The sequence below is a fragment of the Labrus mixtus genome, chromosome 20, assembly GCF_963584025.1.
Source record: "Labrus mixtus chromosome 20, fLabMix1.1, whole genome shotgun sequence".
Taxonomy (NCBI): domain Eukaryota; kingdom Metazoa; phylum Chordata; class Actinopteri; order Labriformes; family Labridae; genus Labrus; species Labrus mixtus.
Window position 1 is genome coordinate 12,616,169 of NC_083631.1, and position 23,362 is coordinate 12,639,530.

At 40.8% G+C, this 23,362-nt stretch overlaps 1 protein-coding gene across 2 annotated transcripts in view; it reads left to right on the top strand.

Moving 5' to 3' along the window:
* Positions 1 to 1,492: 1,492 nt before the first annotated feature.
* Positions 1,493 to 23,362, top strand: part of usp31 (ubiquitin specific peptidase 31) — a 45,728-nt gene continuing 23,858 nt past the window's right edge. The window contains exons 1-16 of one of the 2 annotated variants that reach the window (XM_061065778.1): positions 1,493 to 2,901; positions 3,423 to 3,557; positions 3,985 to 4,079; positions 4,189 to 4,281; positions 4,776 to 4,911; positions 5,140 to 5,287; positions 5,376 to 5,556; positions 5,714 to 5,825; positions 6,010 to 6,104; positions 7,691 to 7,768; positions 9,509 to 9,638; positions 10,086 to 10,205; positions 10,595 to 10,820; positions 10,914 to 11,072; positions 11,520 to 11,672; positions 12,823 to 14,192. In XM_061065778.1, the coding sequence (XP_060921761.1) occupies positions 2,377 to 2,901; positions 3,423 to 3,557; positions 3,985 to 4,079; positions 4,189 to 4,281; positions 4,776 to 4,911; positions 5,140 to 5,287; positions 5,376 to 5,556; positions 5,714 to 5,825; positions 6,010 to 6,104; positions 7,691 to 7,768; positions 9,509 to 9,638; positions 10,086 to 10,205; positions 10,595 to 10,820; positions 10,914 to 11,072; positions 11,520 to 11,672; positions 12,823 to 14,192 (3,756 nt within the window). In that variant the 5' untranslated portion in view covers positions 1,493 to 2,376. Of the gene's footprint in view, positions 2,902 to 3,422; positions 3,558 to 3,984; positions 4,080 to 4,188; positions 4,282 to 4,775; positions 4,912 to 5,139; positions 5,288 to 5,375; positions 5,557 to 5,713; positions 5,826 to 6,009; positions 6,105 to 7,690; positions 7,769 to 9,508; positions 9,639 to 10,085; positions 10,206 to 10,594; positions 10,821 to 10,913; positions 11,073 to 11,519; positions 11,673 to 12,822; positions 20,409 to 23,362 lie in introns of those variants that run through there. The other variant, XM_061065777.1, reaches the window with a different exon arrangement.

Genomic DNA, 23,362 nt, shown 5'->3' on the forward strand with positions numbered 1-23,362 from the left:
ATTTTGGAACACAAATCAGTCATGCATCCATGGTGCAGTAATGTTACTTTTACTTTTGCAAAACAAATGCCTGGAGGTAAAACTAGAATATAAAGCCTCAATAGACGGATTTAAGAAGGAATTCATTGAAGGATGGGGTTAAGTCTTTTTCTCTCCTGAGGACAAATATTAAGTTTTTCCTTTTCCTGTATTGATCCTATGCCAAGACTGTGCGGAGAACACCCACGAAAAAACAGAATGTGACTGAGTTTCTTCTCTACACACAATGAAACTATCAGTGTTGCTTGCAGTATGTGGATCCCATCATCAACGAGAACAAGCAGCAAATAAGCACTCGACGACAACACAAAACAACTGTCACTCAAAAACCAAAACCCAAAAGTTGCATTGTAATTACTGACAGCACTTTAGTTTCTCTTGACACACTTTTTGATTGAGTTGGATGAATCCAAAACTTGATATGGTAGTAGTGGTAGTAGTAGTCATTTGGAAAGATTGTATCAGCAGGCCTGTAATGACATCAATCTGTTGTCCCTCCTTTATTCAGATTTTCACTCACTATATTTCCTTTGTTTATTTCAAAGGAAATCTCTGAATTTATACCGGCTGTTTGCTCTGTAACAATAGTACAGTATGTGAATATAAGTAATACTCGTCAATGCCTTAGCATTTGAACAATGCAGTGTCACAAGGTAAAAAAAAATGTGAATGGCCTTGTGTAGCGCTTTTCTAGTCTTTTGAACTACTCAAAGTGCTTTTACAGGACACGTCACATTCACCCAGTTAGTCACACACTGAAGGCAAGGGCTGTGCCTTAAAGTATTACTCCATACACTATACACATGCAGCAGGAGAACATACCTCTGAGCCACAGCCCCTCTGGAGTGTTGAGTTTAAGTTTTATTATTCTTTTTTTTACTAGCCATCTCATCCACTCACTTATACCTGCAAAGGAAAACAAATTATTCATGTTTACAATATATTTATGAATCAATACACTTCCAACACTTAGTCACAGTGTTTCTTCTCTCATATTCTCAATTCCACAATTTATTATACAGTATAGGCCTAAATATAGGATACTGTAAAAGGCAAGCTCATTATTGTTGATAAATGTGTTCATAGAGGGTCCTGATTCTGTTGATGGGTGGCAGTAGCTCAGTCTGTAGGAACTTGGGTTGGGAACTGGAGGGTCACCGGTTCAAGTCCCAGTGTGGACCAAATATGGAAGTTGGTCTGGTAGCTGGAGAGGTGCCAGATCACCTCCTGAGCAAGGCACTGAACCCCCCCTCCCACCATCAGCTCAGGAGCGCCCCCTGTGTGCCTCTCTGTCACTCTGGCTTCTCTCTATTAGTGCATGTCCATAGGATCCTGTTCTGCATGTGTGTGTTCATGACTTACAGAGTGTAAAAACGGAAATTTCCCCTTGCAGGGATCAATAAAAAAGTAAATCTTAATCTTGATCAAGTGCTAAAGATTTACGATCCTATTTTAATGCAAGTTCTTAAATAATAGCATTTCGAATGGATTTCTCGCATTAAACATGGTTGGCTATGTCAATAAATAAACTACTTAAATTAAATAGGGTTTAGTTTAACTATTTTTTTTTGTACCGGTTGCTGTTTTAACTCCAGTCCAGCAGGTGGCGATGATGTCGATGTAAACCAGCTTACCACTTTCCAACACAAACATGAAGAAAAAGAAGAAGAAGAAGAAGAAGAAGAAGAAGTAAAACGATTCTGCTTTTTTGGTAGCTTAGCCCTGCTGAGGCTTCAAATACTTTGACAAGTGCGGTTAACCAAACTTGGGACACACTGTCTGCTTAACTGCTGCCACCTGCGAACCATGGCGGACTATGAGTTTCTGCTGGACGTAGACAGTCCGGGCGTCCAGGACTGTTGTTGTGTCTGTCGCTCGTGTTGTTATTGTAGCTGGCGCTAGCGTTAGCTCCGTTAGCTGATACTGCTGTCTTCGCTCTCAGCATAACCCGACATTGATTCATTGCAGCGGGGCTGTAAACCGCATAAACAAGGTAACTCTGGAGCAACTTAACCCAGCTATGTCTTTGTTCCCGCTATATATTCCTTTCGTAATTGGCCACGGCCAGTATTTAAGGCAAGATTGTAATGTTAGATATGCTCACATTAATTGACACTTCGATTTAAATTATGCTTAACTCTGAGAAAGACCTTTTAGTAAAATGCTCCTCTTAACTAAGGTGAGCTAATAAACCCAATGCTGTCAGCGTGTAACTTCAGCCAGATGGCGTCAATGCTGTCTACATGGTTAAAGCTGAGCCGCAAGTAGCAGCCGGTGATCTGGCTTCGCCTCTTCACGACACATCTGTGCGAGAAGTCCGGCCGTGAAAGCGAAATCATGTCTTGCAAAGCCGCAACCAAGGACAAGAAGTCGAGTTTCAGCAAGAAGCTGTTCAGGCGAGGCTCTGTGCGCTCCGTGGGCAGTTTCATGAGCAGAGTCCTGAGAACCCTCACAGCGTTATCCCACTTTGGATCTGAGGTGCCAACTGAGGAGGACAAAGATGACGGGGGCTTCTCCACTTTCAAATCCGGAAGCAAAGACGTGCCCATGGATGATGGGGACCTGGGGGGTTTCCTGTCTCGAGAGAAGATCCCTGGAGTGTCAGGTCTGAAAAACCACGGGAACACCTGCTTCATGAACGCCATTCTGCAGTGCCTCAGCAACACTGAACTCTTTGCCGAGTACCTCGTCTTGGAGCACTACAAAGACGAGGAGCTGGATGAGGATAAGCCCAAGACAAATGGTCTGCTCCTGCAGAAGAAGGGCCCTCTCAGCAAAGGAGAGGTCACGGAGCAATTGTCAGGACTTGTGCGGGCTTTATGGACCTTTGAGTACACCCCCCAGCATAGCAGAGATTTCAAGGTAAATTTATCGCAGGCATCGAATGACTGAAACAAATATTTTTGCAAACATTGATGCTGAGGATCTGCTGTTAATAATCTACAATAATCCAAGGCCACATAAGTATGAAAACATCACATTTATTTCAGTGCATGCATTGCATTTTTAAAACTCGGCTCACAAGTTTTTTTTAAAGGCTAATTTTGGAGTGTGTAAATGTTTCACTGCATAGTATTTTATCATCATCACATAATTGTTCTTTTAGTGTGTGTTGTGCTTTGTTTTTGTTTAACATGATCTTGTCCTCCTCCTCCTCCTCCTCCTCCTCCTCCTCCTCCTCCTCCTCCTTCTCCTTCTTCACCTTCTGGACTGTATTTGTCTCTTTTTTTCTCATGTCTGTGCTTTCTTTTTGGGTTTGTCTTATATTTCTTTTTTTTTGCTGCTGCCATTTTGGCCAGGCCTTGCTCGAAAAAGATGGCCTGGTAAAATGAAGGTTAAAAAAATAATAATAATAATTGCAATCTTTTTGCTATTTGTTTCAGAATGCTGTGTCGAAAAATGCCACCCAGTTTAAAGGGCACGCTCAGCATGATGCTCAAGAGTTTCTACTGTGGCTGCTGGACAGAGTGCACGAAGACCTCAACACAGTCAACCCAAGTAGCAGGCCTGCTATAAAGGTGAATCTAAAGGATTTGTTGATTTACTTGACGGACAAAGGTGGACGATTTATTCAAGACTGCAAAGATTATGTGTTTGGAAAATACAGACTTGAAGGGAAGTTTAGATGAAACCTTACTGGACATTTGTCAGTGCACTCCTTTAAGCTGACAAAACGTTTCCCACTGTTTATTGTTTGGCTATTTTGTTAGAGTGCATTGTAACTCTCATGTGTTCCGACTGCTCTTTCACACTTGTTTCTATATTCCTAATAAGCGTCTTTCACAGTCAGGCTGAACTAGGCATGCCTGGTCTTGTTTCCTTGCGCCAGTCAATGACAACAGAGTATGAGGGCTTCTTCATCATATGAAAGGTTATAATCCCTGATAAACTGGTGTTATTCGTGATGTATTAATCAGACTGATAAAACCTGTTGTGTTTATTCAGCCACCTATTGAAGAGGATGACCAAAGCTTAGAGGGCCCTTCCCCTCCCCTCTCTGCTGGGTCATTTGTACAGGAACTTTTTCAAGCGCAGTACAGGTACACTTTATGTCAAGTAAAAGTATTCCGCCTATTGGTTAAATGATCTCTACTTTATGAAGAGTACGTACAAGAAAAAAAAACAAAAAACATATTTCCTCCCCCACAGATCCTCTCTCACGTGTCCACATTGCCAAAAGCAGAGCAATACGTTCGATCCATTCCTCTGCATCTCCTTACCCATCCCACTGCCACACACACGGTGAGTGCCTTGCCTAAGTAATGACTTATTGTTACTGCTTTACTATTTGTAGTCAGTGATTGATTGGGTTAACCACAGTAAGCATTTATGGACTCATAAGTAATTTAAAAAGGGTTTCAAAATAAGTTTTTTTTGGTCATTTTTTTTTCTCAAGGTGTGACACCTCTCGTTTAAGGCTCACTAGTGTTTTGACAAGTTTATGAGAACCTGAAGCAAATATGAGAAGAAAGAATGTGGTCTGGTGTGTTGGTGTGAGTGGGGGGGTTGAGGGTGCAGAAAGAGAGTTAAACAGGTTTTGCGAAGTTGCTTTTACTTTGAAATTTTAAGACAAAACAACTGAATGCTTAGGATGTCTTTTGTCACGAAAAAAACCCTAAACTATAATGAAGGGTACAATAAGCTTTACATTTTCACACAAACCATGGTTGCAAAGGAAGAGTAACCCAGCTCTCATAGTGGCATGTGTTCTTATTTTTGTAATCTGTTTTCACTAGGCCCCTGTATGTGACAATGGTGTACCAGGGGAAGTACTCTCACTGTATGAGGATCGGGGTTGCTGTTCCCCTCAACAGCACCGTCTATCGCCTCAGAGATGTGGTGTCACGTGAGACAAAGATCCCTATGGACCAGGTGCTATTCTTGTCTCCTAGTCTCCTATCAGCTCAGGGTCTGACACAGTGAGGCTATGTTACAGTCACACGATGTTAGCTCCCTGTTCCTGAAGCCTCCTCTACCCGTCAGCGCTTGTTTGTCATGACCTTTAAAGAAACAAAAGGGGGCTTAGTTTGAGAAGATAAACATAAAATAATTCACACAAATAAGTGACACAGATCTTAACCTTTTTTTTTTTTCTTTCAGTTTGTTTTGACGGAAATGTACTATGATGGATTTCATCGATCATTTTGCGATGACGACGACGATCTCGACATTATTCAAGAGAGCGATTCCATATTTGCCTTTGAGACACCGGAGACCTTCAAACTGGAAAACATACGCACAAAGAGAGGTAAAGTTTTCTGTCAACACTCATCCCCTTTGACATGAAATGAATGGAATGAAATCTACAGAGACTGTTTTTTGTGTGTCTTTGACAGGAAGTCTTCTGGCAAACTTGAATCACAACAACTTGAAGTACGGGACAGAAATCAGCAGGACTCCGTCTTTCATGCAGGGGGCCATGACTCCTTTAACCGCATCCCCAAATAAAAACCTGGGACCAGAAAAAATCATTCTTCTGGTGTGCAACAGAGCTTGTTCTGGCCACCAAGGGAAGAGGTACAATCAGATCGTTTGATTTCCTCACTGCTAATCTGTGTTTTTTTGTTCCTAATATATCCAGAGTATAGAGGTTGATGGGCTGTTCCTGAAAGCCCTGTGAAGCAGTTCATAACAGCTGACAAAGCAACAAACATTGTTACATGTGTTGTTTTAGGTTTGGGCTGCCTTTTGTACTATACATGGAGCGCACTGTGACCTGGGATGCTCTGCAGAAAGAGATCCTGGAGAAAATGCGTCATCTGCTCAGGCCTGGCGTCTACATTCAGGTAGGGAGAAGGTCAAGCACTTTTAAAAAAAAAAACTTCTTCTTTTATTTTTAAATATGAGATTGCAAATATGTTTCTTTTTCTACATTAAAATTGGTGCAATTCTTTACTGATGTTTCTGACTATCCCTTTAGTGATTCAGATGTACTGTAACAGAAGTACTGACTGTGGTGTATCTGTGTAGGTTGGACCTTTCAGTCTTCGAGTCGTAGGCGTTGTTGGTATCACCTACCTCCTTCCTCAAGACGAGCGCCCACTGTGTCATCCCACTGTTGATAGGTAAGTTTTTTTTCGGTTCACTGCTCTATATAACACATTTTGAAGTCTTGCAGTTGGAGAGATATGCATGCCTTGCAGATTTGCATGCAGTACACACTGTCACAAAATGCCTCACAAAGCTGTTCCACTTTTACACAATTTTAACCTTTAAAAGGTCCTTTATCACTTCAGTTATGCCCTCTATTGTACATGTGAAATAGTTAAGAGTGCAGGACATTGGATGGAAAGAATATTACCTGCTCTGTGGTGCTAAATGCGAAACCAAAGCTGCCCAGTTTCTCATGTTCAGTGGTTATTCTAATGGAGAAGTCTGTCTGATATCATATTATAGCAGACCTTCACCTGATCACAGAGTGAACTGGCAGCTTTGCGTGCAGAGTCTGCACGTCACATGACTGCAAACAAGCACAGGACACACTGCTGCCGTTACAGATCATGTCAGCTGAATCCAAGAGGCAGACACTCAGTCAGCAGGCAGCTTTTCAGCTCGTGTGTTTCCATTAAAGCAGCACCTCGAGGTGCTGTTGGTTAACACTGTGGCCATATGCAGTAAGCAGACTGCGTAGCTTTCATATCATGAAGTTGATGACGCAAGTAACACAACTGACACACATCTTTTTGTAAAGCTTAAAAGAAACGTGCTACACCACGGTTCTCTACTTTCTATGACTTTTTCAGAGGGCTGAACCGAGTGCAGTAGAAGTAGGGGTGATTTTTTTTAATCAGCAAGACAAAAGTCCAAATAGCATGACAATATGAACAAACAAACTGCATTCATCTGGTTTGATCTCCTATATTTTTTTCCACATTTTTATTAAAACTCTCCAAAGCAAATCAAGGTCGTCTTCTTTTTGGCTCAACATTTGTCTTGAAAAAGGGAGTAAGCTCAGCTGTAATCAAAGCAACCAAAGTGTAGATGAACGCACACAAAGCTAATTCCAGGGAAGTACTAGAGTATTGGGGTGAGGTCAGAATGACATCAATCTCATCCTTTCTACTTCTCATGACATGCCGCATCTGTTGCTCTCAAAGGCTTCCTTCTCACAAGCCCAGACATGATTCTTCCTGTTTGTTAAAATGCCAGTTTAACACGTTTGGCCTATCACCTACATAAGTGTGCATCAGTCTATACAAGTCACAAACCTTACTGCTTCACAGAGCTGCGTGAATAAACACTTGATCTGTTTATTCTACTTTTGAACTATAGATTCTTTGAAAAAAGATAAAATGTTATTTGTTGTATTATTGTCTGATCTCTACACAGTTCTGTAACCCTGGCAACAGCTAGTATAGCATAAGAGTTTCAGCATTTATATCTACTTTGAGAGTAACTGATTAATTTATATATATTTTTTTTAAGGTGATATTGCACCAACCAATCCCTGACAGAAGAATGATTTTACACTGACCTCATTTTTAAATAGTTTATTTTAAGTAGTGAAATTCATTATGAGGCACTCAACTTTGAGAGGAAAGGCTGATTAACATCATCGACTTTAATATGACATAAATGAAATCCAGTTTGTAAGTGACACCTGCAAAGACGAAGTCATTCGTTTCTCACTGTCATACTGTTTCCTTTACAGAGCATACAAGTCCTGTGGACAGGGAGGGCCCCCACATGTGAAGATAGTGGTGGAGTGGGACAAAGAGACCAAGGACTAGTAAGTGAAAAAGACTACATTTAACAGTTAGTTTGCATTGTTTTTTTTTGTGTTTTTTTTTCTGCTGCATTTTTGTTTGTGCAGAACAAAATACAAGTTTAACATATCTATTTTCTCTAGTCTTCTTGGGAAATGTATAGAATCTATAAATCTAAACAACTGCAAAACCATTATATTTAGGAGACATGCATACACCAAACAAACTGGTTTGAACATAGTATCTATTTGGACAGTTTGAGACACTCGTCTGATGCCTAAACAGCTTTATTTTTGATGTGATCAGTCAGGCTGAAAAGCTTTCCATGTGAGCCTATGAGATTTTGTTGAGTCGAGATGACAGAATTAGTTGTGAAGTTTTTATTCAATCTTTTTTTGGAAAGCAGCGCAGAGGGAGACATAAAAGGGATAAAAGTGCTAAGGGCCAGAGATGTGGTGAGGACCTATAAGCCTCTGTCCGCTCTCTGTGCTCTGCCTACTTAGCTAAACTGCTAAGTTGTGAAGTTAAACACTTAACGTGATGCAATGGGGGAAATACAATTACTGGCATCATGTATCAACACAAAGTTCGACCTGAAATTTCTTGAACTGAGTGCCAAGCTTTTGATTCTTTAATTGGCAGAGCATGCTTGATCAGAAATGACAATGTCAAAATATTCAGAACAGCATTTTCTTATCACCAAATTGTAGTGCAGACCAACATCTGATCATCATGTTTTTCGGGCAGTGCTAAGATTCTTGTTAATTGGCTTCATGATGTATTGGTTGGTCAGTCAGGTAATCTAAAACTTATCTCTATTATAACTAAGTGCGACTACATTGAGCAACAGTTTGCTGCAGTCATTTTTTGGCTGTGTCGTAGCTGAAGCTGAGGTGAGGAAACATGTCATTAAACTGGGGATGAAAATCTTAGCATTATGCTGGATTTCTAAAAACTGTCAACGTAAGCAGCCAAATATTTTCCGTTACCCCCCTTAGAGCCCGACCAATTAATCGACCCGCCGATAACATCTGCCGATATTAGCTTATCCAGTGACTATCTGTATTGCCTAATTTTATCGCAGATAAGCGCTGATATGACTAGATTTATTCACCAGTCAAATAGCATTTCATCTGAGTTTCATTGTATTAATCAAGCAGTTCTCTTTCACCAGCAGAGGGTGCTATTTGCATTACATCAAGCATTATCACTCTCCAGAGTGTCAAGCGTTGATGCAGGTACATGTGCAGTTACTTTTAGAGTTGAGTGAGCATCTTGTCTTCGTTATTTTGTATATCTTTTTGACAACTGTTTGAAAATTGGATTTGAGGGATCAACGCAATAAACATGTTAATTTACATCCATCCATCTCTACAGACTTCATCGATCTAACAAATATATCGGCCGATATATCGGTATCAGATCTTCTCTCTCCCCAATATCGATATCGGCCCCATAAATTCCCATATCGGTCAGGCCCTGACCACAATTATAACTTCTTGCTTTTGAAAAAATAAACAATGCTAATCTACCTGCAGATGTGCTGAAAATGTGTTAAAACAGAGTAAACACCAGAGTCTGAAGTTCTTCCTACACAGTCAATGACTTGTCTGCTCTTATTCCCCGTCTTAATCATGGGGCTTTTAAAACGTATGTATATGTAGTTTGAACACATTTTTCACAGGATCTTATGATTCTCTCCCATGACTTTACTGTTGCATGAATGGACTTTTTTTTTTTTATTTTGCCTAATTTTCCCACAGTCTGTTTGGACACACTGAGGAGGAGTACATTCCTGATGCTGAGAGTGTGTATCTGCACAGGGAGCAACATCATCAGCCACAGGCCTGCACCCTCTCTCAGTGCTTCCACCTCTACACTAAAGAGGAGCAGGTAACACACACACACACACACACACACACACACACACACACATACAGAGTCAATTACTGCACTGTCAGTAGATTGACATTTGAAAATAAATCTTAGCTTCACCTCAGCACATGGCAGTGGGCAGTATATTTTAAATTGGAACCTCAAATTGTTCTTCTCCCCACTGGTTTATTATTCCTCCTCTCAAGTTCAGAAAGCCTGTGTTTAGCTCTGAGTTTCCCTCCAATTGCTATGTTTGGACTAAACTAGAAAATTCTCAGTACAGACCTACACACACACACACACACACACACACACACACACACACACACACTGTGGTTTGACTTGCCTGCTATTGCTCTGGAGTTGAATAAAGAGAAAGGTTCAGGGCCTCTTCCTGTGCGAGGCCTCTTTTTTTATAAGCAGTGTGGTTGGAACTTGTCCTTGATAGCTGTGTGTGTGTTTTAGCTGGCCCCAGACGATGCCTGGCGCTGTCCCCACTGCAAGCAGCTGCAGCAAGGCCGCATCAAGCTCAGCCTGTGGACGCTTCCGGATGTGCTCATCCTGCATCTCAAGAGGTTCAGACAGGTACATCAGCTCCACCAAACCCCGCTCAGAATGTATCCATTTGATTTGAAGTTGTTGCTTTGACTCGGCACTCTTCCATCCTCACTTAATTACTTAAATATGTTTTATTTTTTAAATCTATAAACCTACCTAAAATGCGGTTTATAGGACACACTTTTTATACCTGTTTATTCATCTAAAAAGTTTAACCAAAAGTATCCTCATTTTGAGTAAGAGCAGTCTGCGGCAGTAAAGTTCTCACTAATGGTTGTAGCTAATGTGTACTTTATTAAAAACACTTTATCTTATCATCTTAAACACCTCACCCTAGCAGCTAGTCTTTGGCTGCAGCTAGTCGCTTGGTGGCGTTCCTATAATGTGTCTCTGTTTGTTTCTGGGTTCTTCTTCAGGAGGGAGACCGCAGGGTGAAGATGCAGAACATGGTGAGGTTCCCGCTGATGGGCATGGACATGGCGCCTCATGTGGTGAAGAGAAGCCAAAGCAGCTGGAGTTTACCCTCCCATTGGTCGCCATGGAGACGGCCATATGGCCTGGGAAGAAACCCAGACGACTACCTGTATGACCTGTATGCTGTGTGCAACCACCATGGGAACATGCACGGAGGCCATTACACAGGTAACGCTGTAAACGGTTAGTCTAGTTCAAAGATGGTGTTTTTTTTTTAAGTGTTCATTTTGATCCATTATTCTCTTTGCTTCACCCTCACAGCCTACTGTAAGAACTCCATTGATGGTCAGTGGTACTGCTTTGATGACAGTGAGGTTTCACCAGTAGCTGATGATGACGTGTGCCAGCAGACGGCCTACATACTGTTCTACCAGAGGAGGACGGCTATCCCCTCCTGGTCAGCCAACAGCTCTGTTGCTGGTCAGTATTTTTTATCACCACATCAAACTGTTACAAAAGGTTAAACACTAGAGCTAAGCAATTAGCCCCTGATAGGGTCTCCCAAGGCAAATTGGTCCAAGGGGAGGGTCCAGACAAAGAGCAATTCAAAAGCCTCTATGAAGGGTCACAACAGGAACTCAGGCAACTCGCCGAGGTTCTGTTTTTTGCAAAGTCAGTAGTCCTTGAGGAAGGTTGCCTGGGTTTGACTGAGACCCTTAGCACTTTGGTGCATTACATTCCTCGATCTCTCATCCCTCATTTCCTACTCAGTTTCCTGTCCTTCTTTATAATGAAGGTATAAAAAACGCCCAGGTCTTGAATGTACCCCTCAGATCAAGTAGTTTTATTATTTAAGAAAATTCTCCTAACCTGACCTTGACTCTACACCTTTGAATAAACTTGGTTTTTTTTTGTGCATCACCCAAGGTTCCACCAGTTCCTCCCTGTGTGACCACTGGATCAACAGGTTACCCGGCAGTAGGCCTGCTAGCTTGGCCTCTGGAGCCTCATCCAGGCGCACCTCTCTGGCATCATTGGCAGAGTCTGTAGAGTTTCCAGGAGAACGCAGTGAAGATGACGGTGAGACGTGCTTGAACTTTATTTTATCGTCTAGACTTTACAGGCACCGGAGAAGTAGTATTTGTGCTTCATATATTTTCATAACACACACACATGTCCTGTAGCTGTCTTCTGTCTTTTATTTAAAAATATATATATATTAAGTGACGCATAATAGTACAGAGCAAGTGAGATACATGACAAGAGCAATACTATGTGGGACATGTGACAATATGTGTTAACACTTAAAACTGCAAAAACAAGAAGAAACTTGTATGTGGTGTGTGTGTCCACCCTGAACCCTCCCCCTCTCCTCCTTCTAAGTACAACTTATATTCACCAGATTTTAGTCATTCTTATATTTCTTTGTATGCAGTGCTGCCTCTCATCCAGTCGCCCTCAGACCCTGGTAAAGAGATGGCGATGTTATTACAATCTGTCTGTTCGGTATCTAACCATGTACTGACTGATTGTTGAGGGAGGATCCTTTTGAATTTGTATTGAAGTTAATTTGCTAGAAAATAATGAAGAACATCTGGTGCTGCCAGGCCTCATGGTGCTGTAGACCCAAAGAGAAAAAGAAATGCTTTACTTTCAGCTTCGTAATTTCAGCTTTCAATAAGCCTCTTAATAGATAGAAATACACCAAATTAGACTTCCAAATGCCAACTCTAAAGTGACTTGATAAACTTGGAACGAGAGACAATAATACACAAACAAGAGAGTTGTCATAATGTGCCATATCTTACTTTGAAAAAGAAGAGACAGAGCCCTCTGCTGGGGGAAACCTCACATAACACACATGTTGGCTCTGGCTGCTGCTTGTGGTCAATATAAATATAGAATATAAAATATCGATTAAACCATGTAGAATACAAGGTGAGCACAGTCCCTAAATATGTTGGAAAAGCAATCTGGTATGCAACTGCAATTCTCCCAGATATCACAAGAGTTGATGCTTCTAAAACTTTGTATGTAAATACATAATATTTTGCTATATCATCACTTTTTATGTGACATTTAAATGTGTATGTGTGATATAATAGTATTTATGATGTTAAGATTCATCATAAAATGAAATGTGTTTAGACATGTACGTTAGTTAAAGCTGTTAAACTCGTATATTTCAAAGTGTTGTAACATTTCTTACTAAACGCTTGCTCGTTTTCAGGAGGATTTTCTGTCCGGCCTTTTGTGAGGAGCATTCAGCGTCAAAGCTCGTCCTCCAGGTCGTCCATCGCTAGTCCTTTAGCCCTCAGCGACAGTGGGATGAAACCTTCGTGGTCTCTCTCTGCTAAGCTGCAGATGAGATCCAACTCTCCCTCACGTTTCTCCCTCGACTCCCGATGTTCTCCTCCTCTGGAGAAGATCGGGGAAGCCTGTGATGACAAAGTTTCCACGTCCTGCTTTGGCAGCTACAGCAGACACGAGCGCTACTTTGGCAGCAGGACTCCCACGTCCATGATGGAAAGCAACTTCAGTGAGCCGGAAAACAGTAAAAGGTTCCTTGACATGATGTACTGCAGGGCTCCCACTCCAGTGGACAAGAGGAGCTCCAAAAATGAGCATACTGAAAACAACAACCAGATCACAGCTATAGACCAAAACATTCTACCGACCCAAGGTACTCCCTCCAAAGAACAAAAACGCAAGAGCAGCATCGGAGGATTCGGCTCAAAAGCAGAAAGCTCGGCAAAGAGTTCCAGCAAAGAGGAGCAGGAAAAAAGCTCCAAAAAACGCTTGTGCTCAACCCATAAGACCTCCAGTCCTGAGACATCTTCCGGTACGCCTGTGAAAGGTAAAAAGATGAGCAATACTAAAGAGAAGAGTGTAAATGCCAAGAATAGCCCATCTACCCCCAGTGGAACCCCCTCCAAAAGAAAGGAGGCAGCTAAACCTCAGGAGGCAACGCCACAGTACAAGCAATGTGTCCGCTCCACCCCTCAGTCCTCGGCATCTCCCTCGCCAACTGCAAAGAAAGCCCCCAGCGTCGCCGAGAAAACTACCGCGAGTAGTCGGAAAAAGATGGTCGAAAGGAGTTACAGCAGAGATTCTATGCACACGAGCCCCCTGGTGGACACCCTCAGGAGCTCGGTCGGCCGCTCTTCGCTGTCCAAGAGCGGAGAAGGCAACCGCACTGACAGGAGATTTGTGAGGAGCTCCAGCAGCAGCTCTTCTGTCACCAGCCTGCGCTCCCCCAGCGTCTCCACCAGGGACCTGCAGCGCAGCAGCAAAACCGAGGAAAAAGGGTTGTCCTTCTTCAAGAATGCCCTCCGACAAAGGGAAAGCCGCCGGTCGGCTGACTTGGGGAAAAGCTCCCTGCTCGCCAAGAAGACCTCAGAAAGGACAAGTAAGCAAAACGGGCAAGCCAAGGACGTGGGCGGTGATAACGGAAAGACGGGAGACGCTGCGTCTTCCAAGACCCCTGCAGAGACTCAAGGGGGTGATACAAAATCAACGAAGAAGGAGTCTTTCAAGACCCCCAGCTCTCTCAGCCGCACGCTGTTAAACGTTGGCAAATCCAAGTCTTCCATTTCTGAAGTAAGTCTCAAGTCTCCCTCTAATGGGAAGAAGCCTCCCGAAAGGATGGCGTCTTTCCAGAAGCTGTCATCGAGCATGCAATCTCCTGCACGTACAACACAGAGGCCTCAATGACGATTCATGCAAGTAACAATGAGTACTGAACATAATGCAGCTTTTTTTTCTTTGTGCCTATGTTTCAGTGAGCACCAGTGTATTTGTAAAGAGACATTTCTTTGATGATATGGTTTTGTTCAACGGCGTCGAATGCGTATGCTTTTGAGCTCTGAATGTTGGCAGCCAGCTCTGAGTCATTTTTGTTTAACTGGAAAAAAAGAGAGGCCTGTACATCATCATCATATTAAGGTGCCAAACAGTTGCCTGGTATTCTGCCAAAACGTGTTTAAAAGAGGTGCAGATTGTCTCCAATTACACCTTGGAGCATTGGGACTGACTTTGATAAGGATGACTGCTTGACATATTAGATGTTTTCTAGCATGGAGGATTAATGATCCAAGCACATTCAGCTGTATGTCACACCCCCTCCGATTGTGTGTACTTGAGAACTATTTGACAGCTGACAAAATTCACAATTTGAATCTTGAATTCCAATTATCTTTCCATCACACAAATGCTTTTTATATCTTTGCATCGCTGCAAACAGTGATTTTAGTTTGCATGTGAAATATCTAATATAACAAGCGTCCTATCCTTTTAAAGACACAAAGGGTGTAAGTACGCTGGCTGCCTGTCACAGCATTTAAAACTCAACAGCATCAGAAACAAAACTTTAAAATCAAAGTCCTTTCTCTGGACAAATACTGAAACTGAGCGCACACACACACACACACACACACACACACACACACACCTAGAAGAGTTTCATTCCCAAACGATTGTGGCTGAGCGTTGGCATTCGTTTTCATCGATCAACACACAACCCGTCGGTCCGTCCCTTTCTCTTTCCTTCTCATGCGTTTGGTAAGAAAGGAGTAAGGCTGGTTTTAGGTAAAGATGTTCATAGGAACAAAGACTACATTTAGAGATAAGTAAATTAACGCGTTGTTTCATGGTGATGTAAAACAGAACTACAGATGTGATGGCGGGTGATGCTGGACCAAAACAGAAAAAGGTTTTAAGAATCGGTACACACATTGTTCTGAAACTTTCCAATATTTTCCACTTATTTTTTCTTCAATAATCATACTTTTTGGATAGACAGATTTTATCACATGCTTATTTAGGGTTAACTCTCTTATTATTTGTATTTTTTTGAGGAGGTGGTGAGTTTTGGAATGAAACCCTTTTCAAATCAAAGAATATAAATAGAAATATATACGTGTCTGTACAGATGTTGACAAAGTATGTCGTATATTACTCGTCTTTTCTTTCCATGAGCAAGAAGAAAATGATCTTAAGCGCCTTTCAATACTTCCAATACTGTACATGGAAACAAGTAATTGCCTTTGGCAACATTGTAGTCTACTACTGTATGCATCACTGAGTAGGAATGTTGTATGGTTTGCACTTTGTATAGAGAAAGTAGTTTTCTTTGACCCAGAACATTCATATTTATAGAGATATATAGATACACACTAACTTAACGATGTCATGATCTCATGGGAATGTGTTCATGATTTAGACATGTTGTAAAGTGGTGTGAACAGGCCTTAGACTTGAAATGGTAAAAGGGTACATTCATCTCAATGTTTTAGGGGTCATATATGTTAAAAAAACAAAAAGGCTCCTTCACTCCACCTGGTGCTGTAACAGACTAATGCTCCTCTAGCAACAATTATTCAATGGAAAAAACTTCCAATGCTGATGTTGAAAACTGTGACCACACACTTCAGTGAAAGTCGGCAGCATTTCTCCTAACTTGTGGTACCTCATAGGAGAGTAATAATACTTTTCACATTGTTTTCTTCATCAGGCTGAAAGTGAAAATCAATAATGAGCCATTTCATGAATCCTAGAACTACCTTGATACACGTCCTTGAGTTTGTCCTAATATGAACGTGCTGGCTGACTTCTCTGCATGGGTGTATTTACGGCAGCTGTCATGACTCTGGCTGGTCTCGTTGGGAACAATCGTCTTTATTAACAACTGCAATATTCATGACATGAGATACCAGCATAGAGTCTGTTTTTATTGAGTGAATGTGTTAACGCTAATCTAATCCGAGCATTAGTACGTTTTTACTTAACACATGAACATTTTCTATCTCAGCTGTTTCTCTGTAGCATCTTCCAGGTTTACATCAGTTCTCAGATGGTTTCTGAGGAAATTCCACCCTGAGTAGGGTTTATTGTTTGTTATTTTGATGGCCTGAGCAGGGTTTGAGCAAACAAGGCAGCCTTCATTTCCAACCACAAGTTTTCAGACTTCATCTCATTTAGTTTAAAAAAAACGAAAAAGCTTTGTGGGAAACGACATGATATGTCATGTTTTGGGGTGGATAGCATGATTAAAAAAAGAAGCTAAATTGTGACTTCTGTTTCATTGATATTAAATATCAAAGCCAAAGAAAAAACAGAACTGAACACAGGGTAATTATAGATTATGTTTCCTGTTTTTTTTTACTCCAAAATCAAGTCAAGCAAACTTGAAACCAGAGCCTGAAATCTGACATTTAGAGGAAATAAAAAAGTTCTCCATTGGCTTCTAAAAACATCGATATAGCCAAAGAATGAACGTATCTTTGTGCCCTTCAATGACTTTACACAGTGTGCTGCCTGTAACTTCAGACTAGGAATCATCTGCTGTGATGTTTCTGTCTGCACACTTCTCATGTAGGAGCTCTGTTTTCTCTGCGGGACTCTTTTCTTTTTTTTTTTTTTCTTTTTTTTTTAAACAGCAGACCGAAAAGAGCGGCTACATTGCTCAAGCCCTCATCGACCATTAAAATAACACGGTGATGTTTTAAAAGTGGTGGGTTTTCCCCTTTAGCTGCTCTTTTCTACTTTTCATTGTAATCTATCAGGAACCTATGCATGGCACTTTGGATCAAGGCAGGACCATTTAAAAAAAAAAAAAAAAAAAAAATGCTTTTAGCATCTCTTTTTGTTGTTTCGTCTTTTAAGCTAAGCATTTAGGATGTGGTGGCTTGTGTACATTTTTGAACATCTGCTCCTCCTCTTGCTTCAGAAGATGTTTCATGGACTTATCCATTCTCTAAGGGTAGAGCAGTAGGACGTTAGGCCCCACACTTTACAGTTTGCAATGTGAGTCACAATGTTATTTTTTTTAGCAAAACTTAACTTTATATGAGCAAATGACAGGATTCTTTTTCTGAACGCTGCATATGCATTCATAACAATCGTTTCCATGGCTACCATATTGCCTGCATAACTGTTTTGTATATGTTCAGCTCATTCATGAGCTGAAGTCTGCAGCACAGATGGTGTAAAAAAGTTCAATGTATATAATTTGAATGTCTACAGTTTCACTTCGGTCCTGTTTTAAGTAACAGGAGCCTCCGGGTGTTTACACACAAAACATCACACTTTAAGACGCGCATGGGCGACATAGTAGTTGTAGAGCTATAATCCTGTTTTATAATATTCAGCAATTAGACTTTAGGAGCAATAGCTTCTAAATACAGAAACAAAACATGGCTGACTCATTGAATTGCAGACAACTACCGTACTCATTATGACCCGTGTGTCCGCAACTGTTGACAAACAGCGCAAACACGATGTCAGAATCAACACATCCTGTCAAAGAGAAAGAATCACCATCTTCACAGAATAGATTTAGCACCCTAGCTTTCTTCACTGCACTTACAGTCTGTTATTTTTTATTTGTCGTCAGAGAACAGAATTAAGATTATATGATTATGGGATGCAGTATCGCATGAAAACGCTAATGCATGTACTTCATTAACTATGCAAGCCTGTGCCGCTGTAAAGTAGAAAAAAAAAAATAGCTGAGCGTAGACGGTGTATTCAATCGTTTAATTTGCACACCATTCATCTATTTAGACCCTTTAGTACAGAATACTCTCTGTACAGTAAAAGCATTACACTTATAAAGAATGCCTATATAAAGATCGCTTTGAACATTCAACCATTTTTTAACGTTTCAATTTAGTTTCCTCTTATTTTAGGATTGAATTCTGCTGATCTGTGCTCTCTGGGTGCTCCTACCACAACCTGCTGGGTTACTGTTTTTCTTTTTTTTTAGGATCAGATGTTTAATACTTACAGTTGTACACCAGCAGTCAACACTATACATGTCATTCATCTCTCTGTGGTTCCTGAATAGCCTCACGTATGTTGTGGAAAAAAGCCTTCCATTGATTCACTCTTGTGATACGTTTGTGACGCCCTGTTGAAATGTTCTCTGCTGCGTCAAAGATGTGGCCAGTTACTTATATAAAGGCAATGCAAATAATTCAAATATATATATATAGATATACAATACAGCTAAATGCAATAAAGAGAGATAGTACGTTTGTAGTTTTATATGACAGTAAGTGATGAAAAATGGCATTAAAATGTAAATGTTCAGTTGTTTTTTTAGTATTTATGTCACATCATTCATTTAAACCATGATGTGAATTTTATTCTTTTATATTCCCAGCAGTCTGTTTATCAGCAAACGAAAGGCAACTTCCTTACATGCTGTAAAAGCTGCACCGCTCCGTGTTTCTGATAACCACATCAATCAGTGCACTCGTTAAAATGCATACAGGTCTCCCTGCAGAAGTTAATTAAGATTACAGAGTTCCTGTTGTTGTTGTTGTTGCTGTCGTCGTGACACAGCTGTTTTTGTTTTGTCGCTAACAAAGTCAAAGAAAGTTCCACGCTCTAAAGAGGAAACCATAAATTAATGTAATGATCTGCAACGTTTCTGCTCTGGCATTTTACCACCGAATCAAGGTTTTTAACAACCCCAGAAACTCGGACTACAACATCCTACTGGTTAACAGCAGCTCTTAAAAAGTGTCTTCATTTGTCATTTAGTTTTGGACTTTGGTAACACTTTCAATTAAGGTCACAATATTCCCCATTATCTACAGTAGTTGCTTGTTAGCCTGCTAACTGTTATCATACTGACTGCCTATTAGTCATTATTAAGCACTTATTTCTACCTTATTCTTTATAAGCAGTGCTTCTCAACTGGTCTAGCCTCGGGATCAACTACCAACTCCCTTTTGAAAATTGCCACCCAAATTTTGGATACTTTTCAACCAATCAGATTGAGTTAATAATAATTTGTACAGTTTGGACCTCAGACAGTCATTAACTAAGAGTTTCCTCTTATTACTACTCATTGATAGTAAGTTAGGAAGTCGTTGAACATGATTCTAATATTCTTTTGCTTACTTTTACCTTATAAAGGCTGTACTAAGCAAAGCATATTAAGATCATAATCTATGGTCAACAACTTCATAACTTACTCTCTAAAGACAGTTATTAGGAAGGCAAACTCTTAGTTAATGACCTAGTACTTATGGTCATATAGAATAAGGTATAAATACGCACTTATTAATGACTAATAAGCAACACCTGTAGTTAATGGTGAGTATTGTGACCTGAATTTAAAGAGTTACCCTGACTTTGTTTCAGGGTTAGATATATAAGACTTTTAGTGGTATTTTTTTAACACTACAAACAGATGATGCGGAGACGTTTCCGAAGCCTTAAGCCAGGAGAATTGTAATGAAAGTGTCGATATTTTTTTTTAATGATACTAAGGAGCTGTGTAATGAATGAATGCCATGACTCTCATTTACAGCTCCTAAAGCAAACAATGAACACTACAGTGCTAAATGATTAGCATGCCTCCCCATTTAACTTTTTGTCTTTGACTTATGACTTTTTTTTTTTTTTTTTTTTTTTTAAACCATCATTTGTAATGTCTTTTGTAAAGTCCTGTTTGTTGCATTCATTAAGAGTTTTACTGTATTCATGTTTGTGAGCTTCACGGGGTTGTTTTGTACATCTGCAAAGTCTGGATGGGCCCTAATGTTTCTATTTTGATTTCTTATTATATTTTTTACATGTAAGCCTTTATTCCAGTGCTCGCCTCTTTTGACTTCTAGGAGTTTAAGACTCTGTCTGAGTCTTGTATGTTAATTTATTTCTTTTTTTTATCATCATTTATGCACTTTTTTTTAAATGTTTCTTTGGATTTCTCTAAAAGGACAAATGTGTACATACTTTGTTGTTTTACCCATGCAAGTACAATTAAAAACAAATCTGATTAAAAAAAAATATTGAAACAGTTAATGTTTTTTCTTTTTTTTTTTTAAACCTTGTTTGATGGTTGCTGTGCTCCTACACTAGAGGGAGCTTTACTATAACAAATCCTCCCTCTGCTTGACTCCACATCACATGAAGCTTCTCTATTTCAGTGGTTTATAGAGCCTCACTGATGCCTCGTAAAAAAAAAAAAGTCTGTTTAGGTTTTATCACCACTAATTAAATGGCATTTATAAATATAAGTCATATGTCAGATCTGCAGGAGGACTGTGCTATAGTTTTGCTTTCTTCCAGCTTTCAAAAATTGCACAACTTCAGGCAAATGTTCAAAGATTCACATTTGATCTCCTTTAGATCCAGTGTGAGACGGGCAAGCAAGTGGATGAGCGCACAAATCTCCTGCTCATAGTCTGGCTGCTGCAGACACTGTAATATCTGAGACCTCAAGGCTGTGCAATACATTTGTGGCTCTAAATGTCTGGGTAGGATTATTGTTTCAAGCTCGTCCTGGGTGCAGGGATGTACTGATGCAAGAGTAGCTGGGCTCAGTTTTTACTCAAAGAGGGGTTCCCACTTTTTATTTAGTACTGACTGCAGTACTTTTTAAAATGTCACTTTTTTTTGGCTATATAGGAATATGAGGTTAGCATTATTTTTTTATTAGCAAGAAGAATTACAAGTCATTTTTGGCTGTATGAAGATTCCATTTTGCCTCACATTCACATCCTTTTGTCAAGTCATTTGCAAAACTACAACTTCTAAGTAATCCATGACATGTAAAATTCCTAATTTTAAAATGTCTGTTAGGTCTCTCCTTCCATCGTCTATACCGCTTTTCCCGTTTGGGGTCGGATCCTATCTAAGCGAGAGGTGGAGTACACCCTGGACTGGTTGACAGTTAGTCACAGACAACCAGCCACACTCACATTCACACCTACAGGTAGTTTAGAGTCACCAGCTTACCTAACGAGCATGTTTTTGGACTTAGCGAGGAAGCCAGAGTACCTGGTGAGAATCCATGCATGCACAGGGAGAACTTGCAAACTCCACACAGAGAGGTCCTGTCTGACAGGGAATTGAACCAGGAACCTACTCGCTGGGGGGCAACAATGCTAACCACTGCACCACTGTGTTTGTTAGGTAAGAGAAATATTTGATTTTTGATGGATTGACACGACAGGAGTATTTCACTTTTGATCTACTTTCTCTATAAAATAAGCACCTCATCTCATAAAAAAGAATAAAACCTGAAGTAGAGTGGAGTACAAGTGGCATAAATGGAAACACTCCTCTAAGTACTTTAAAACAAATCAGCCATTGAGTGCATTTGTGCATTGAGTGCAAGTCTTTTAACCACTTTAAAGCAGTGATAAAGAAAAAGATCTTCTGATCAAAGAACTTATTATTCATGAGTCAGTTTAGCAAAGTTGGATAAGAAAGAAAGCTGTCCGGCTATCACAAGATGGTCGAATATAGGAGTTCTTTTTGATAATAGATAATCAAAACATCTGGATTTAATGAAGTCAAAAGTACAAACCAGCTGTTTTCCAGACAATAGGTCACCTTAAAGCAGCTGTTGAACCACAGACTCTGAGGTATTTTTAGTCCCTCTCTGTCTGGGTCGATGTGATTGGCATCAACTTGTTGGCCGTCTCTTGTCTGAGCTCCACCTCTCCAATCATTTGAAATTTCCTCTTGGGGCGTAAAATGCCACTCACTCTCATTTTCCAGTGCTTTCAAATGAAGTCAAAGCAGCCTCCGACTCCTCTCTCATGATAATATCAGCCCCCCCCCCCCCCCCCCCGCGGTACAGTGGAGTTACTTTGGCAATTCGCCTGTGGTTTTATCTCCTTTGTCCCCTCTTTTGACTCTACCCCAGAGGGTGCAGAAAAAATCAATACTTATTGATCTTAGAAGGCAGTAGGAGGCAGTTGGAATTCAAGGGAAGAACAAGGCAAAGACAGAGATAGAGAGGTGCTAGCAGACAGGAGCGAGGCCCTTAGCATAATATGCATGTGCTAGAGCACGGCTAAAGGTCACCAACAGGGACTATGTCTATATAGCAGCGGATGATGAGGTGTGTAGGCCTCAAATATAAGGCAGGAACAATGGTAGGATCATTTTTCATCCACACAGAGGAGGGTTGGGTTGCGTTCAACTGCAGCCCGGGTTACTTCCAATCATTTTCTTGAAGGCCCTCTTCCTATAGCAAAGCAATTGTGTCGGATTAAATGCATATAAAACAACAAGATTTGGTTGCGTTTGACGTTCCATCCGAGGCGGGAAACAATGTACTGACACTAAATCTGATGTCAAACCTGCTGCCCTGCTATCAGCATTAATTTGTCATGTTCTTGTAGCAGCCAATTAGCTGCCTGTTTCCCGCTATCTACCGCTGAGCTTCATTTCACATTCACTTTCACACTGCTTGTTTGTTCTCCCTTTTCTCTGCGAGGCCACTCAATCAACCTTCACGGGCTAAAGTTGAAAGCAGGACAAGACAGAAACAGACTGGCACTACAGAGAGGAGGGTGTGTTTGATTGCTATTTGCTGGATCCGTTTCCCAGGGGGTTCTGGTGTGGGTCAGTGTGGCTGACAGCAGGGAGATCGACAGTTGAAGATCTTTCCCGGGCGGAGCCGCTGTCGGACAGAACAAGCAGTGATCCACGGCATCAGCAGAGCGAGTTGGAGAGACTGCAGATGTGGTGTATCCATCAGTGAAGTGTGTGTGTTGGTGTGTGTGTGGTCTTTTGACCACAGGGCCGTGCCTCCCATGTCATCAGGACTCCTCAGTACCTGCAGACTTTAAGATCTAAGCACCTGGGGATCCGTCAATAGCTCGAGACAAGAGACATTTCAAAGAAAATAGGACTCTGTTTCTTGTGTGCTTTATTGAATTTTTATTATTCCCAACCATCATTTCCTTTCCCTCTTTATCTAGTGTTTCAGACGAAGCAAATACACCAAGATTAGCCTTGAG